This window comes from Scyliorhinus canicula, chromosome 4 (genome assembly GCF_902713615.1).
Source record: "Scyliorhinus canicula chromosome 4, sScyCan1.1, whole genome shotgun sequence".
NCBI lineage: Eukaryota > Metazoa > Chordata > Chondrichthyes > Carcharhiniformes > Scyliorhinidae > Scyliorhinus > Scyliorhinus canicula.
In genome coordinates, this window is record NC_052149.1 from 221,389,629 (window position 1) to 221,405,228 (window position 15,600).

General features: G+C 43.0%; 1 protein-coding gene across 1 annotated transcript in view; it reads left to right on the forward strand.

Moving 5' to 3' along the window:
• The window catches only part of mtnr1al (melatonin receptor type 1A like), a 51,565-nt gene extending 38,578 nt beyond the window's left edge, over positions 1–12,987 (forward strand). Inside the window, exon 2 of the mRNA XM_038793551.1 lies at positions 11,546–12,987. Coding sequence (XP_038649479.1) covers positions 11,546–12,315 — 770 coding nt within the window. The 3' untranslated portion in view covers positions 12,316–12,987. The remainder of the gene's footprint in view (positions 1–11,545) is intronic.
• The last annotated feature ends 2,613 nt before the right edge of the window (positions 12,988–15,600 follow it).

A 15,600-nucleotide genomic window follows, 5' to 3' on the forward strand; every position in this document is an offset into this window, starting at 1 on the left:
GGCTTTTGGAACAATAATTATTACATACTAAACTAGCCCTCTACTAAAACATTCACAGTTTAGAAATGCGGATCAAGTTATTTAACGACACACATACCCCCCTTATCATATATATACAACAGTCCCTATCAATTTACATAAAAATAAAAAATTTTTCTTATCAACGATTATAGCTCTTCAATGCAATATTGTTTTGTTGCATTGGTACCAATTTTCCCGCCGTAGTATCAAGCTACTAAAATTCTTAACCTATTATCATTTATCATATCGGGGTTCCTCGTCAGTCGCTGCTATCTGCTGCCGAGACCTTAATGATTCCACTGCGTAGTACATACCCCATGGAGACCACAGATCATCCATCAACTAACGTCCAGTTAGAGATGTCTGACCGGGGGTTTCACTGTCCAGTTATAATTTGATATTCTAATTTGTTTCTAACCCGTAAAGTTTTCCTCCGGGTTCTGTCATTTAATTCCCTCAAATTTGTAGCCAAGTATATCATTAGTTTCCCCCCAATCCTGTCGAACAGATTCTTCTCTGGAGTGTAGTTCTCTTCCTTCTTGCGAACTGGTTTGTTATTGGAGTGTAGTTCTCTTCCTTCTTGCGACCTGGTTTGTTATTAATTTTTTCCACCTGAAAAAGCAAATGAACAGATCAAGGGTGGAGAGGGCCCTATTCTTTAATTCGGATTATCCCAGAAGTGCCCTCTCCAGGACTTCCGGATTCCTTTTGCCATCATTTCTTTTTGAACTGGTTTATATTCCATATCCTTGATGTAGTCAAGCCTCCTTCTGTCATTGCACCCCTGAGTGAGATTCGAAGAATCTCAAACTCCTCTGATGCTCACTGGGTCGTGTGTTTCAAGCGTGACACAATTTCTTTTGCTCCAGACACCATGCTTCTCTAATTCAATTGTATGTGTACCCAGAATCTGAACAATCTTGTCTTTACATTTTACAGTCTCACGAATGATTTTCCCCGCAGTCTTAGTTGGTAACTTCACCCAAACTTCGTCTCCTACTTGATAATTCCCAGATTCACTTGGGTCTCCTTGTCCCTGGGGGACAGAGGTTCCAAGATTGCTATTAAGATCAAATACTATTCTTTCAATGTCTTTATCCCAGCCTTTATTATTCTGATTCTTTATGATCCAATCCTTTACTTTTCTTACAGACCTCTCAGCCATTCCATTACTCTCAGGTGCATATTTCACGGCCCAATTGATTGTTATTCCTCTGTCAGCACAAAAGTTAATAACAGTATTGTTTCTAAAGTGTGGCGCGTTGTCCATTCGGATCGATTCTGGTCTACCTCTGGAGGTCATCATTTCTGCCAATACCCTCTTGGTTGTGGCTCCATTTGCTTTGCTGGTTGCTCTAAGGTCAATTTCTCCCGTGCAGCTATCAGCTTTGACTAAAAAATACAAATTACCTTTGCTGCTTCTGGGAAAAAGTGGTCCTGCATAATCTAATGACCATTCCTGCATCGGTTTCTCAGTTTTTATGCTCCCATATGTTTTATTTCCTCTCTGTCCTCCACAGGCCATACATCTCTCACATTTTCTCCTTACTGCAGTTAAATGTTGTCTCCAATAGGCTATTTTAATTCCCAACTTCTTCAACTCCCTTGCGACTACAACATGACCCCCATGTCCTGTGGCTTCATGTACTTGCTTAATTATCATTTGATGGTCGGCTGCTGAGTTCCCAAGAGTCCCCAAGATTATTGTCCTAAGTCTGGCTAATTCATCCACTTCCTGATTCCCCTTACACAGTTCCCCAATTCCTTTTGTGTGTGCTTTTTGATGAATTGTCTGGATCTCCATATCGGCTAAAATTTTATCTATCTCTTCCCACTGTTCTTTCTGTTCCAGTAGTTTATTTCTACCGTTCGTCCAACCGTTTAGTTTCCAAAACTCCAAATCTTTCTCCAATCCTTGCTGCACGAAAAAGCTATCGGTTACAACGGTAACTTCCTGCAGCTTTCGCTGGTGACACTCCTTTAACCCTTGCAATACTCCCTCTACCTCAGCTGTCTGAGCTGATCCAATGATTATTCCCTGTTCCTCCACTACTATGTTTCCTGAATTTTTTTAAATGAATGCCCATCTGGCTTGTTCTTCGTCCTTCTTGACTTTACTACCATCAGTATATAATACCCAAGCATTCACCAACTCCGTTTTACTAACTGGCTCATCAAGTTTCTGTCCCTTTTGAATGTTATGAACAAACATTAAGTCAGGGTTTAGAAGAATGGTTTCCCATCTTTCCCATCGAGCTGTATTCGCGCCTTGCTGGCAAATCTGTCTCTTGGTTAGCTCCTTTAACTCCAAAAACTCAGTTGTGACATAAATTTTCTTACCACCCGACAAGTTTTCTATCTCTGCTATTCTCTTTGTTATAGCTGCTAGACATTTCTCGATGTTTGAAAACTTTTGTTCAGCTCTCGACCAGTTTCCTGTCAGATGTTTGATAGGTGTCTGATTGCTAAGATTAGCAAGTACCATACCATATCCATTTTTATATATGTCTAATTTAATGCTTAAATCATCCTCTTCTTGTCTCCCAACTAATGACCCCGATATCGCAATTGCTGTCTTTAACTGATCTAACCCTCGCTGGTCCAAATAAAATCCCCTTTCAAGGTTTGATAAATGGCTTTAGCATAGAGACTGAAGTCCTTCACTACTGGCCTTAGATATCCCAACATTCCCATTATTTTTTGAACCCCTTTTTTCGAAACAGGCGCAGTAATTTCAGCTATCTTCTTCCTCATTTCAATACTGGCCTCTCTACCTTCCTTCGATACTGAATAACCCAAATAGTTGACTTCGCTTCTCCCAATTTGACATTTCTTTAGCCCTATTTTAAAGCCTGCTTCACTAAGTGTCTTAATGATCCTGGCCACTCTTTCCACATGTTTGTCCTGATCGTCATCTCCAATTAATATATCATCGATATATACCAAAGCCAAATCATCTTTAATCAGCTCCCTGATTATTGCCTGAAAGTGATTTGGAGAATTAACATATCCCTGTGGAAGTCTACAATATACATAATGCTTAGTTCCAAAGGTGAATGCTGTTTTCTCCCTGCTGTCTGGGTCTAATGGAACACTCCAGAATCCATTCGCCAAATCTATACTAGTTAAGTAAGTTTTTCCCGCGACTTGCTCTAAGGTAGCTTGTGGATTTATTAAATATCTCTTGTCCTTCTTTGTGACTTTATTTAGAGCTTTGTAATTTGTTACCATTCTAAATGTACCATCTGGTTTTCTTACTACCTGAAGTGGACTATTTGTTGAGGCATATGTGACCCCTTGAATAATCCCCTGCTGCTCCAATTCCTTGATTATTATCTCCAGCTCGCTCTTAGCTCCTCTAGGCAAAGGATACTGTTTTTGAGGTCTGTGTTGTCCCCCGTGAATTGTGTGTTGAAATTGCTGGCTAATCAAACCTGTGTCATTCTTACCTATCGCTAGGTTTGCTCCCATCAGTACTTCTTCCATCTTCTTCCAAGCTTCGTCATTTAAAATACTTTTCTCTTTCTGTTTCCTTATTTCCTCCATGTTATCAATTGGTTTTAATATCCTTATTTTTCCAGTATCTATTTTTATTAAATCTTTCCCTGCCATCAGATTATCAGTTCCTGATATTGCCAGTAATTCTCCCAATCTAACTTCTGGTCTAATATCCTTATTCCCTAATGCTCCTTCTACTATGTATTTCTTTCCTGTCGGATTTCCAGCTTCTTCCCTTATCATTGATATCTCAGCCCCTGTGTCCACTATACATCTTTCCCCCTTGTATACTACTACTAATTCTCCTTTGTCTGTTTCTGTTGTTAGATTTTGTATAGCCTGTTTAAGGGGAGAAGCCGAATCCTGTCCATATATACCGGGGCCTCCTCTGCCTCCTCCTCGGAATCCCCCTCGCGAGCGTCCCGGATACCCTTCTGGTGGTTGATATCTACCTTGCTCAATCCTCCCCTGACCAGCTGCTCTTCTTCTCCTATCCTCAATGAATCTGTCTCTTTCCTCCCGACTGAGGGCTAGGAATTGTCCCCTTGGTAAATAATCTAGATTTTGTGGTGGAGGTGGCCCTTGTGACCGCAAATTATACCCATGTTGTGGCATTGCTGGTTGTGCTGGATTTTGTTCCGATTTGTCAGGTATCTGTCGGTTTGGTGGTCTAATCTGAGCATTTTGTGTTGAAACATTATTTTGGGCAGCTGCTCTTTTTTGTTCCCCTTTTGTGTGTTTATCCTTAAATGCTTTGCCTGCCAAATCAAATTTAACCAGTTCTCTTCCTATTTCTCTTCTAGAGGTCGTTAACAGTATTGTTGAGAGGCTTTTTCCTCCTGGAATCTTGGGTCCTAATTCCCTCAGGAATCTGACTACATCGACCCCCTCTTCCTTATTAACCTCATATATTCGGTCGATATATGGTGTGAGGTGTTCCCCTGCATATGCTGCCTCTGTCATCTCTTTCATTAAATTAGCTCTCTCATTTCCCAAATCTAACTCACTTATTAAATCTGAGACTTCGCCTGTAACTATTTCTCCCACTGTATGTAAATCAATCAATTTGGTGGATTCTCCTGATGCCCCCATTTTCTTCGCTAACTGTTTTAACCTCTGTGAGTACTCAACTCTACTCTCCCCATGTTTCTTTGGGCCTGCTGTCTTCATTACGGCTGCTACTATTTTATACGGTACCATGCCTCCCTGTCCTTCCTCTGGACCTGGTGTAAATGACTGAACTATTTTCTCACTTCTGGGGCATGGTGTTCTCAAAGGGGCACCTCTATCTGGGTCCCTATATTCGGAGAAATGTATCCGTCGTCGTACCGGTTCTTCCTCAAAATAGGGGGTACTATGTTGTGCAAACTCTTCCACCGATTCTATATATTCTTCAAACCTTGCACTTGGTACTTGGCTATCTCGTGGAGCATAACTTGCCCTATCCATTGGAGTAGGAGCAGTTTTTTGGGGTCTTGGACGATTCTGTATCCTTTCCTGTGGTCTTAATGCTGCTATTATCTGGCCTTGTGTTTCTGTGCTGTTCCTTACCCTACTCATGGCTCTTCCGAAACTGTCATACCCTTTGCTCATTTGCCAAATTTTAGCTTTGGGGGTAACGTTTGGTAATTCTAGTAATTTCGTAGAATCAATTTGTTGACTTCCTCCTAATATTTCTCCTATTTTAAGTCCCCTAGCTGTAACCTCTCTTTCCCATCCTTCCTGATCTCTATGGTGTACCATTTCTGCTTCTGGATTATAAATATAATACGGTACATCCTTATTTACTGGTTGATAAGTGGAAGGTTGTTGGTGTTTCCAGTGATCGCTATAATCCCCTATTTCTAATGGTTTAGAATTTTTTCTATTCCCTATTCCTCTCTTTTGTTTGACTATTTCCTCATTCTCGGATGAGGATGATAATTCTTCCTGTCCCATCACAGGGGGCGCCATAATCCCAACTATGCCTTGTTCCTCTTCACTTTCTTGTGGTTCAACGAAATGATCGATAAACGCTTCTTTCTTATGTGTGGCAGATTGCTGAGGCCAATTTTCTTCCTGAAACAGACTTGGCTCTGGGTATTGAAAATTGTATCCCGTTGGGAAATTTTCACAGGGGTCCGAATTCTCTCGGCTATCTGATTCTAGGCCTGATTCCTCGTCACTTTCCATTTCTAATGGTTCATTTTTCTGCAGTTGTTTTATATATTTGCCTACCACTTCAGAGTTACTTCTGTGTTTACTAGGGATCTGTATTATTTCTGTCCTGTTTACTCCGTCAATGATTTTAATCAGTTTGGAACACACTTTGCCCACTTGAGCAGCTGCATGCTTCTGTCTGTGTCCAAACACGATTAGTGATTCAGCTCGCTTTTCAAATGCAAACTGACAAAGTGCTTTAAGGACCCTGACTGAATCTGTATATTGCAGGGCTTTTGGCACTCTAACAAAGAGGGAGATATCTCCGTCTGGATACATATCTCTTGTCCAGGATTTCTTTTGTTCTTTTAATTTCTTCCATTCCCTTTTCATTTCTACATTTCTCTTGACCGTATCCCAGGGCATGAGAATTACCCTAATTGCCATTTTCGGATTTTTAGTTCTGTTCCTGGTTGTCCCTTTCAGGTGCACTCTGAAATTAAGGATAAGTACCCTTTCTGGGCCCTATCCAAGGCTGACCAAGGCACTATCTTCCTGCTTTAGTTAAGGGTCGATTGATTATTGGTTTCTGAAGATAAGCGTCCCTATTTTCCAGAAAATGTCCGCACAATCTGCCTTACCCTGAGGATGATTTATTCTTTAGCCCCTTTTACCAGTAATGGATGCAAGATTTTAGTGCTGTCACCAAAATGTCTTGCAGACTTTTCTCAGGGTCAGTATCTTCTAGTCTACTGATTTTCACACCCAACCTGAGCTTCTGTCCCCTCGATCCACAGAATATCCTTACAAAAGCCAATCACACCTGACTTTCCAAACTAAACTCGGCAGGTAAAGTTTGACTCACACATAGACTAGAAACTTCTAATATTCTAGCCTTTTCTTGGGAACTAGAAACTTCTAATATTCTAGCCCCTACTCTGCTTAACTAGAAACTTCTAATATTCTAGCCTCGCTTTACCTAGAAACTTCTAATATTCTAGGCCTCCACGCTGGGCGCCATGTTTTTCTAAATTCACCTATATGTTTTAGAATTCCCTTTATACCAAAGACCTTAAGGGCCAATATTCTAAAACGGCGAACAGGGATTCTTCCTCCCTGACTCCAGTACAGGCCTCTGTGAGTGCTATTCGGGTCAAACTCTCCTTTCAAGTTATCCCCCGGTATAACTCATACCTTCACTGAAGAATTTTACTTACTTACCCCTTAATAGCATCGATGTCCCGGGTCCTGCGTTCTTAAGGAAGTGAAGTAAGCTAATAACCACTTTTTCAGGTTAAATTATTTTATTATTAACATACTCTTTTTTATCTCATTAAATTAAAAACATTATTTACTTTTGGATGTTGTCTGGTTGGTTGTTGAGGCCTTCAGACTCTCTCTCTCTCTCTTTCTCTTTCAAGTCTCCTGGTCATCTCTCCTGGTGCTGTTTTCTCTTTTTCTCCTGGTCTTCTGTCTTCATTGGCTGCTGCTCCCTCGTATTCTTCTCCTGGGCCTCTCCTGCTGCTCCTGCAGCTGGGCCGTCTCGCTGCTGGGCCTCTCCTGCTGCTCCTGCTGCTGGGCCGTCTTCCTTCTGGTCTGGTCTGCCGTTCTGCGTCTTCCTTCTGGGTCTGGTCTGCCGTTGGGCCGCTTCTCTCCTGGGCCTTCCCTCTCCTGGGCCGCTCCGCTCCTGCTGCTGCTCCTGCTGTCCTTCTTCCTTCTTCTGGTGCCGCTGGTGTTCTGCGCTGGTCCCTTTGTTCCTGCTGCGGCCTCGTGGGGAGAGAGAGAGGAGGAGTCTGAAGCCCGCGCTGGTTTCTTTGTTCCTGTGTCTGGAAGCCCGCGCTGGCTGATCTCTGGCGCGAGATCGGGACCTCCGATAAGGATCGGACTTCGGGTCTTAAAGGGGCAGTCCATCACAATTTTCCAACAACACAAAGAAATTTTTTAAAACTTTTTTCTTTTCCCTTTCTCCTGCTGCAGGTTGTAATAACCATTCTGATAGACTGAAATTGCTGCCCACAGTTTCTGTGCTCTTCAGCTGCCACCAACCTCTTGTGGGATCTTTCCCTGCACTCTCCCCGATCAGATATTGGCAGACCTCTATGTTTCAAATGACACATTCTGTATTTTCCAGAACACCAGCTTTATTGGTGTTGGGATGGAAAACTGTCGGTACGTTAAATTTGAAAACTACAAATTGGAATTATTTGGTTGCCATGCAACACCTTGGCTTTAAGTATTGAGAACTGAATGCAATTTACCGTCACAAGTGAGGAAAATCAATTATATTAATTTTAAATGCATAAAGTTGAAGACAGGCTCACGTGTAAGTGAACATGGTGTGGGTCACGAGGGACAGCCATTTGGTAAAAGTGGGTCGCCAGGAAAAGATTTGAAAAACAATGCCCTACTGGGGCCCCCTAACTAAAGGGACACCCCACAGAGACCCCCTAATTTAAGGGTCACCACCACAGACCCTCCCCAGAAAAGAGACCCCTGATTGGAAGCTCGAGAGCAGTCCAGAGAGGGGCAGTGTAAAAAATACAGCTGTAAAACTCACCTGGAAGCACCACATGTCCATTCCTGGAAAGAGATCAGCTATGACCTGTGTTTAAACCCCTCAGATCCTTTAGCTGCAACCCATTCATTCATTAATTTCCCTTAGTGGGCTGTAATTGACAGCTTCCACAAAACAGCTGTGTGCCTTGCATCATTCATCTTTTCACCCTATGTGTTGTAACCACAATAAGTCTGACAACACCAGGTTAAAGTGCAACATGTTTGTTTCAAACACTAGCTTTCGGAGAACTGCTCCTTCCTCAGGTGAATGAGGCATAGGTATAAGGTGCCTTATAGAGGAGATGTGCGAGGGAAGTTTTTTAGCCAGAGGGTAGTGAGTATCTTGAACTTGCTGCCAGAGGAGGTGGTGGAAGCAAGTGCAATAGCGATGTTTAAGGGACCTTAGAATTAGCACCTTCTCCGGCTACAAGATTAATTTTCCAAAGTCGGAAGCTATGTCGGTGGGAGATTTGAGGGGTAGACATTTCCCCCCCCCTGCCAATTTTCCTTTTAAGTGGTCTCCACTGGGGTTATGTATCTGGGTGTTGCAAATTGTATGAGGCCAATTTCCCTTGGTTGATTGCGGCTATATAGTGGGATATAACTCAATCATCCTCCCTACCAGTTTCATGGCTGGGTGGGATTGCTTTGGTTAAGATAAGTATGTTGCCTAGATTGCAAATGTTGCCAATGTTGTTGTCTTCTTTAGCCTTAAAAGGGGATCAATGGAGTGAATAGTTTGTTTATTTGGAATCAGAAGAAGCCTCGGCTAAAGTTCTCCAACTGCAGCTCCCAGGTTCCAAGGAGGGTTTGGGTGTCCAAAATATTAGATTGTATCAATTAGCCTCTCATGTTAGGTGTATAAGGGACTGGGTTATAAAGGACCCTACCTCTATTTGCCTCGATATTGAAGTAGATCAGTCAGTTTACCCTTTGTGGGTTTTGCTATTTTATGGGGATTTCACGTCAGGTTCTGCTAGGTGTGAAAATCCTATTATTAATATACTTAGCACGTGGAGGATGGTCTGTCAGCTAGAAATGAGTTCTAAACTGACTTCTGCAATTCCGCCCATCCGGGACAGCCCAGACTTCCTTCCAAAAGAACAAAGAATATTACAGCACAGGAACTTTGACCCTCCAGGCCTGTGCTGACCACGATTAATTATCACAATGCTCCAAATGACCAAGTTTCAAACCTCACACTAGCTCTCTCACGCAGGCTGTCTCCAACCTCACATACGCAAAGCTGACTGAGTATGCGCTTTATTCTGGCTTTTGTCCACATTCTATAATTTCTGGTCCCACCCTCCACGATGCCCATTGCTGGCTAGAATGGAAAAACCTGGTGTCCAGTCTACACAAACCAAGCACAGTTAATTAATTTCACAGGTTGTGCCAATTGAACAAACTGCATAGAACAGTGCATAGATTGGGTTTGAAGACCAAGGGCGGGATTCTCTGTCTCTGAGACTAAGTGTTGACGCCGACGCAGAATCCATGGACTTTTACGACAGAAAAACTGGTGCCGCTACTGATAAGGGGGGGCTAGCAGCGGTGCCGCGTGGAACACAATCGATTCCAATGACGAACGGTACGGGATTCGCCAGGTCTGGGGAGAAAAGTGGGTGGTGGCCAGGAGGTGGACTGCGGGGTCAGGGTGGACGGGCATGTCGCACCATTGCCACAGCCGGCAAGGCAGCCATGCAGCTGTGTACACCGCTAATAGCCCACTCTGAACCTAGTGCCATGGGTTGTATAGGTGTCCCCCCTGGGCACCCCCTTGGGTGCCCTCTGGCCCCAGCCAACCCACCAGCTGTATTAGCACGCTCCAGCATAACCAGTGCCATCTTGTTGGCTTGGATAGGTGTGTGTGGGGAGTGTAATGCGTATGTGTGGCTACAGCCTGTCAACCTCCCGAGTGTCGATCAGGAGGGCTGTGATTTGATTGGCTGATAGGGAGCTGTGCAAAATTTGAAAATCTATTTAAATTATTGGTTAGAAGTTGCATTGAGACTGAGGTAATAAGGATATATATTTTTTTTAAAAGTTTAGATAAAAATGCATTAAAGTGTGTGCGGAAATCCTCCACCTCGCTTGCGGCTGGGATTCTCCGCTAAACGCTAATAGCGTTTTGGCTGGAACGCCAAATTTTCCAGCCTCACTTGCAGCAGGGCAGCAATGGACAAGATCGGAGAATCACGCCTGTAAATGTTTGAGAATTGATAGCTGACGCCATTAATCTATGGTTTCCATGGTAGAGCTGACAGAATAATTGATTTTGATTCCCTCAGCGGCAGTAGGAATTGCATGTAATAAAATGGTAATTTACTTCATTCAGAGACAATAAACTAAACCAAATGTAAGCATCTGGAACACAGAAGTAATTTACAAAAATCCAATTACTTTCATTGCATCCTCTGTTACAAACACAACACTTATTCAGTCTTTGAAAATGGTGATTACTCAATTTGGAAGGAGATCCAATCATTTGAAAAAATTAGAACTGAATTGTCATGAGGCGGTAAAAAATAAATCCAGAACAGAGAAATAGGAATGTGCTGGTGAGAGCAATGTCAGCCATAAAGCTGCCGTTGCTATTTCCACCTCCAAACATCTGGGGAAAAAAACAACCAATATGTTCTTACACAGTGGTTAGCATTTTCTAATAAAATATATTTTTATTCCTTCAGGGTATGTGGACATCCCTAATCACCCTTGAACTAAATGGCTTGTTAGGCTATTGCAAAGAGGCATTTAAGAGTCAACCACATTGCTGTGGATCTGGAGTCACATGTAGGACAGACAGACCAGACCGGGTAAGGACATTAGTGAATGAGACAATCATTTAATGGCCAATTCCAGATTTTAAAAATTAAATTCAAATTAACCCATTTTCTATGGTGTGATACGAACCCAGGGCACCAGAGTATTACCCTGGGTCTCTGCTTTAGAAGTCCAGTAACAATACCACTACACCACCACATCCCCTGCACATATTTTGCAAACATTTTCTCCTGTGCTTCTCTGAATGAGAAAACTCTGCATACTGGTTCTACCTTTCGTCTGGCTCTCTGGTAGTTTGCCCAAGATTAAAGCGGATGTACAAGAGGTAAACAGCTACACTTGGGATCCAAAGCTCATTGTATTAGAAGTAGAGTTTCAGCCAAGTGAACACTAATTGAACCTGGGCTTTAGAATGGCTAAATGATTGAGGAATTGGTTTAGCTTCTACTTCCTCCACCTGCTGCAAGTTGAATAAATTCTACTGCAACCATCATGATTGAAAGCAATGATATTTACTGCTGAACTAACCTGGTGTGCTCTTTTATAGGTAATGCCTTTGTGGTAAGCCTCGCCATCGCTGACCTTCTCGTAGCAATCTATCCTTATCCTCTCATCCTAATAGCAATATTTCGCAATGGATGGGTTCTTGGCTACACCCACTGTCAAATTAGTGGCTTCCTCATGGGGCTCAGTGTGATTGGTTCTATTTTTAATATCACCAGCATTGCAATCAACAGATATTGTTACATCTGCCATGGTTCGAAGTATGACAAAATCTTCAGCAACAGGAGCACGGCATTCTTTGTTGTACTGGTCTGGGTGTTGACTTTTTTAGCAATCGTTCCGAATTTCTTCGTGGAATCCCTTCAGTATGATCCTCGCATCTATTCCTGCACATTTGCTCAGTCTGCCAGTTCCTTCTACACAGTCATCGTGGTGGTCATTCATTTCATTCTGCCGATCAGCATTGTCTCATACTGTTACCTGCGTATCTGGATCTTTGTCATCCAGGTTAGGAGGCGGGTTAAGCCCAATAGTCGGTCCAAGATAAATCCCCATGACTTCAGGAACTTTCTGACCATGTTTGTAGTGTTTGTGCTCTTTGCTGTCTGTTGGGCACCATTGAACTTCATTGGCCTGGCAGTAGCGATTTACCCACATTTGGCTGGCATGATACCAGAACAGCTGTTCATTGCCAGCTATTTTATGGCATATTTCAACAGCTGCCTGAATGCTATAATATATGGTGTTTTAAACCACAACTTCCGAAGAGAATATAAACAAATAATAATGGAAATGATCAGGCTCTCTTGTTAGGATGACCATTCTTCTAAAGTCTACAACATGGAGCACATTTATTGGATGTTAGAACCTTTCAGATGTTTGATCCAAGTGTGGTAATCAACGATATGAAGGATTGATCATTGGCTTGGAAAGAAATGGCGTGAAAAAGCTTTTTCGAGCACTTTTCGACTGTGCTCAAGTCTATTTTGCCTGCTGTAGTTTTGCTGAAATTACAACTTTCAAAACAAAACTTAGCATGGTAGTACTGGAAAACGAAACAAGATACAAGATGGAGGCTATTAAAACGATCCACAGATGCTGCCTGTCCAAACATCAGGGAAATGTGCAGACACAACCACTCATGCCACAGTATGGTGAGAGAGTATGACAGATGCTGAACTGCAATGAAGGAGCCGTGTGCAGCTTTTGTTTGTCATTAAACTAGAACAGCGATAGCAGTGTATGAAGTCTTGAACGTGTTAGCACCCAGCTAGAAGATCCATTGAACAGATAATTACAACAAAATTGAATATAATGAGCATGGCATTCTCCTTTTATTTGATTTTAAGTAAGCATTGCCTTCATAAAAATGTATTTTGTTTCAGATATGTGCCTTTGCTGTGAATGTATTAATCATTGTTGATGCATTGACGGGAGGTAATTTAAACTTGTGACAATTGTGTGATGTGACCAATATTGGATCAACCACAGATATACCCCATGGTGTCCAATCTGATTTGATGTGTCCACTTTACACAATTTGCAATTCTTAAAAGAATAAAGTTTGCCAAACTTGCTTCATGGAGACAGTTTTCTTTTAAAATCGGACTTGCATTTATTGATCTGTTGACCCAGCAAAGCTACACATTGATGCCTTGTCTCTTGGTCATTGGCTCAAAAAGGAAAGGATTGGCAAGTGGGCGTTTACTATTTCTCCACTCTGTGTGGAAGAAAGGCCAGTTAATGCGAAATAAACACTTCTGTCCTCCAAACTGTTCATCGCATCTCATTTCTACAGAGGAAACACCTCGACTATCTCCGCCAAGAAATACATTCACAGAGCTGGAAGGAAGAGAGATCAAAATGGTAGGCCTGAAAACTGGCAAAGTTAGCCAGCTCAGCATGTCCATTGGAAACCTCCACTGCTAACCTTGCCAGAGAGAGGGCTATCAGGAGAGCACATCTAATTCAGAAGCTCCTCCAAGGCATCCATACGTCTGGGGCACTTTGCTGGGCAGTCTCAGAGAACGGCAGACTCTGATGAGTGGCGTTGATTACGAGGAGTGAATGACATTGTGCGGAAAGAGCGAGTAGAGGAAAGTATTTGGCCCCTGCACAATCAGGGATTCACAATACGGTTCTCAGTCTGGACTCCTGAGATGAATCTCGCTCCTACTATTTGACAAAATGGTATGATTTTCCTCAGAATTTATACTGGCTATTGTACAGTTTCCTTGATCTAATTGTCCTCATTACTATAAACATCAGAGTTCTTACAATGCAGAATAGGGTCTTTATTAAGACATCACACTTCACAATCCAATATGAGTGCTCAAGTTTTTAATGAGATACCATGTGACACAATTAGAATGATTACTTAGGTATGATAATTCATTATTGCTGGATATGTACAACATACAGTGGGTTACTCACATCTTACATTCATTCTGCCTTTGATCTCTAAACTCCATGCATCCTATTGCTAAATCATAATACAGCAAAGCCAGCAAATGCATTTCCCACAATCTCTCATAAATATCCTATTACCTCTACATATTACCCACAAACTGTTGTCATTATTTTATTACTATAAATACAAATGACTGGATTAACAGTTTCCACACCAGGCTGGATGTGTGAATTTCATACATCCTATAAATTCCTTAATCTTTTTAAAAAAGAAATTTAGAGTACCCAATTATTTTTTCTCCAATTGGGTTTTCTCCGGCTGGGTCACTGTCTGTGCGGAGTCTGCACGTCCTCCCCGTGTGTGCGTGGGTTTCCTCCGGGTGCTCCGGTTTCCTCCCACAGTCCAAAGATGTGCGGGTTAGGTGGATTGGCCATGCTAAATTGCCCGTAGTGTCCTAAAAAGTAAGGTTAAGGGGGAGGTTGTTGGGTTACGGGTATAGGGTGAATACGGGGGTTTGAGTAGGGTGATCATGGCTCGGCACATATTCGAGGGCCGAAGGGCCTGTTCTGTGCTGTACTGTTCTATGTTCTAAGGGGCAATTTTGCATGGCCCAATCCACCTAGCCTGCACATCTTTGGGTTGTGGGGATGAAACCCACACAAACATGGGGGGAATATACAAGCTCCACACGGACAGTGACCCAGGGCTGGGATTTGAACCCAGGTCCTCAGCACTGCAGTCCCAGTGCTAACCACTGCGCTACATGCCACCCTTTATAAATTCCTTAATCTTAAAAGGATACTGTTGCCTTAGACCTACCTGCTGATCCCATTGGTAGTCCAGGACAGTAAGGTACACAGGTAAAGTAAACCCTTGTTCACACAGGCCAACAGTTACAGACCCCCAAGCCTAACTCATGTCCAAGTATCTTATTTATTTATTTATCTGACCCCCAGGAGAAGATGGCCCATAGCAGCTAGGGGCTGGTTTAGCACAGGGTTAAATAGCTGGCTTTTAATGCAGACCATGGCAGGCCAGCAGTGCGGGTTCCATTCCCATATCATCCTCCACTAACAGGTGCCAGAATGTGGTGACTAGAGGCTTTTCACAGTAACTTCATTTGAAGCCTACTTGTGACAATAAGCGATATTCATTTAATTTCTGGGCACGGGAGAAGACCGGAAGGGGGGTACTGCTGGAATCGGGGAGTCTGTCAGTCATTGAGCAGATGGTGATGATGGAGCAGGCTGGGGAGGTGGGAGAGAGGGCTATCTCCCAGGTGGAGATTGGCATGGGTCAACCAAGTGAGCCCCTAATGCAAAGCGATGTCTCTATAGCAAGTGAGCCACCCCTCTCCCCCACATAACTCTTACCAAAATCTCATCATGTGTCTTGTCTTTGTCTTGCAGGATCACCACCTTACAAACCCCGCCCGTCTGGGCTACACGTACCCATAGCCCAGAACATCCCAGACGACCAGACTGGGGTGTGCCACTGATTTCTCGGCAATACACTCACCTGCACCCTCCACCATCCCAGAGACTATCGCCTCAGTGGGTCATGTTAGTGAAGGGGCTCCTGGGACACCTTCTGGTGTGCACATCACACATGCTGCGCACGTCACACATGCTGCGTCAGATCAGGTGTAGGTAAGATCTCCCGAGGGAGCAGGAAGTCAGAGGGCTGCC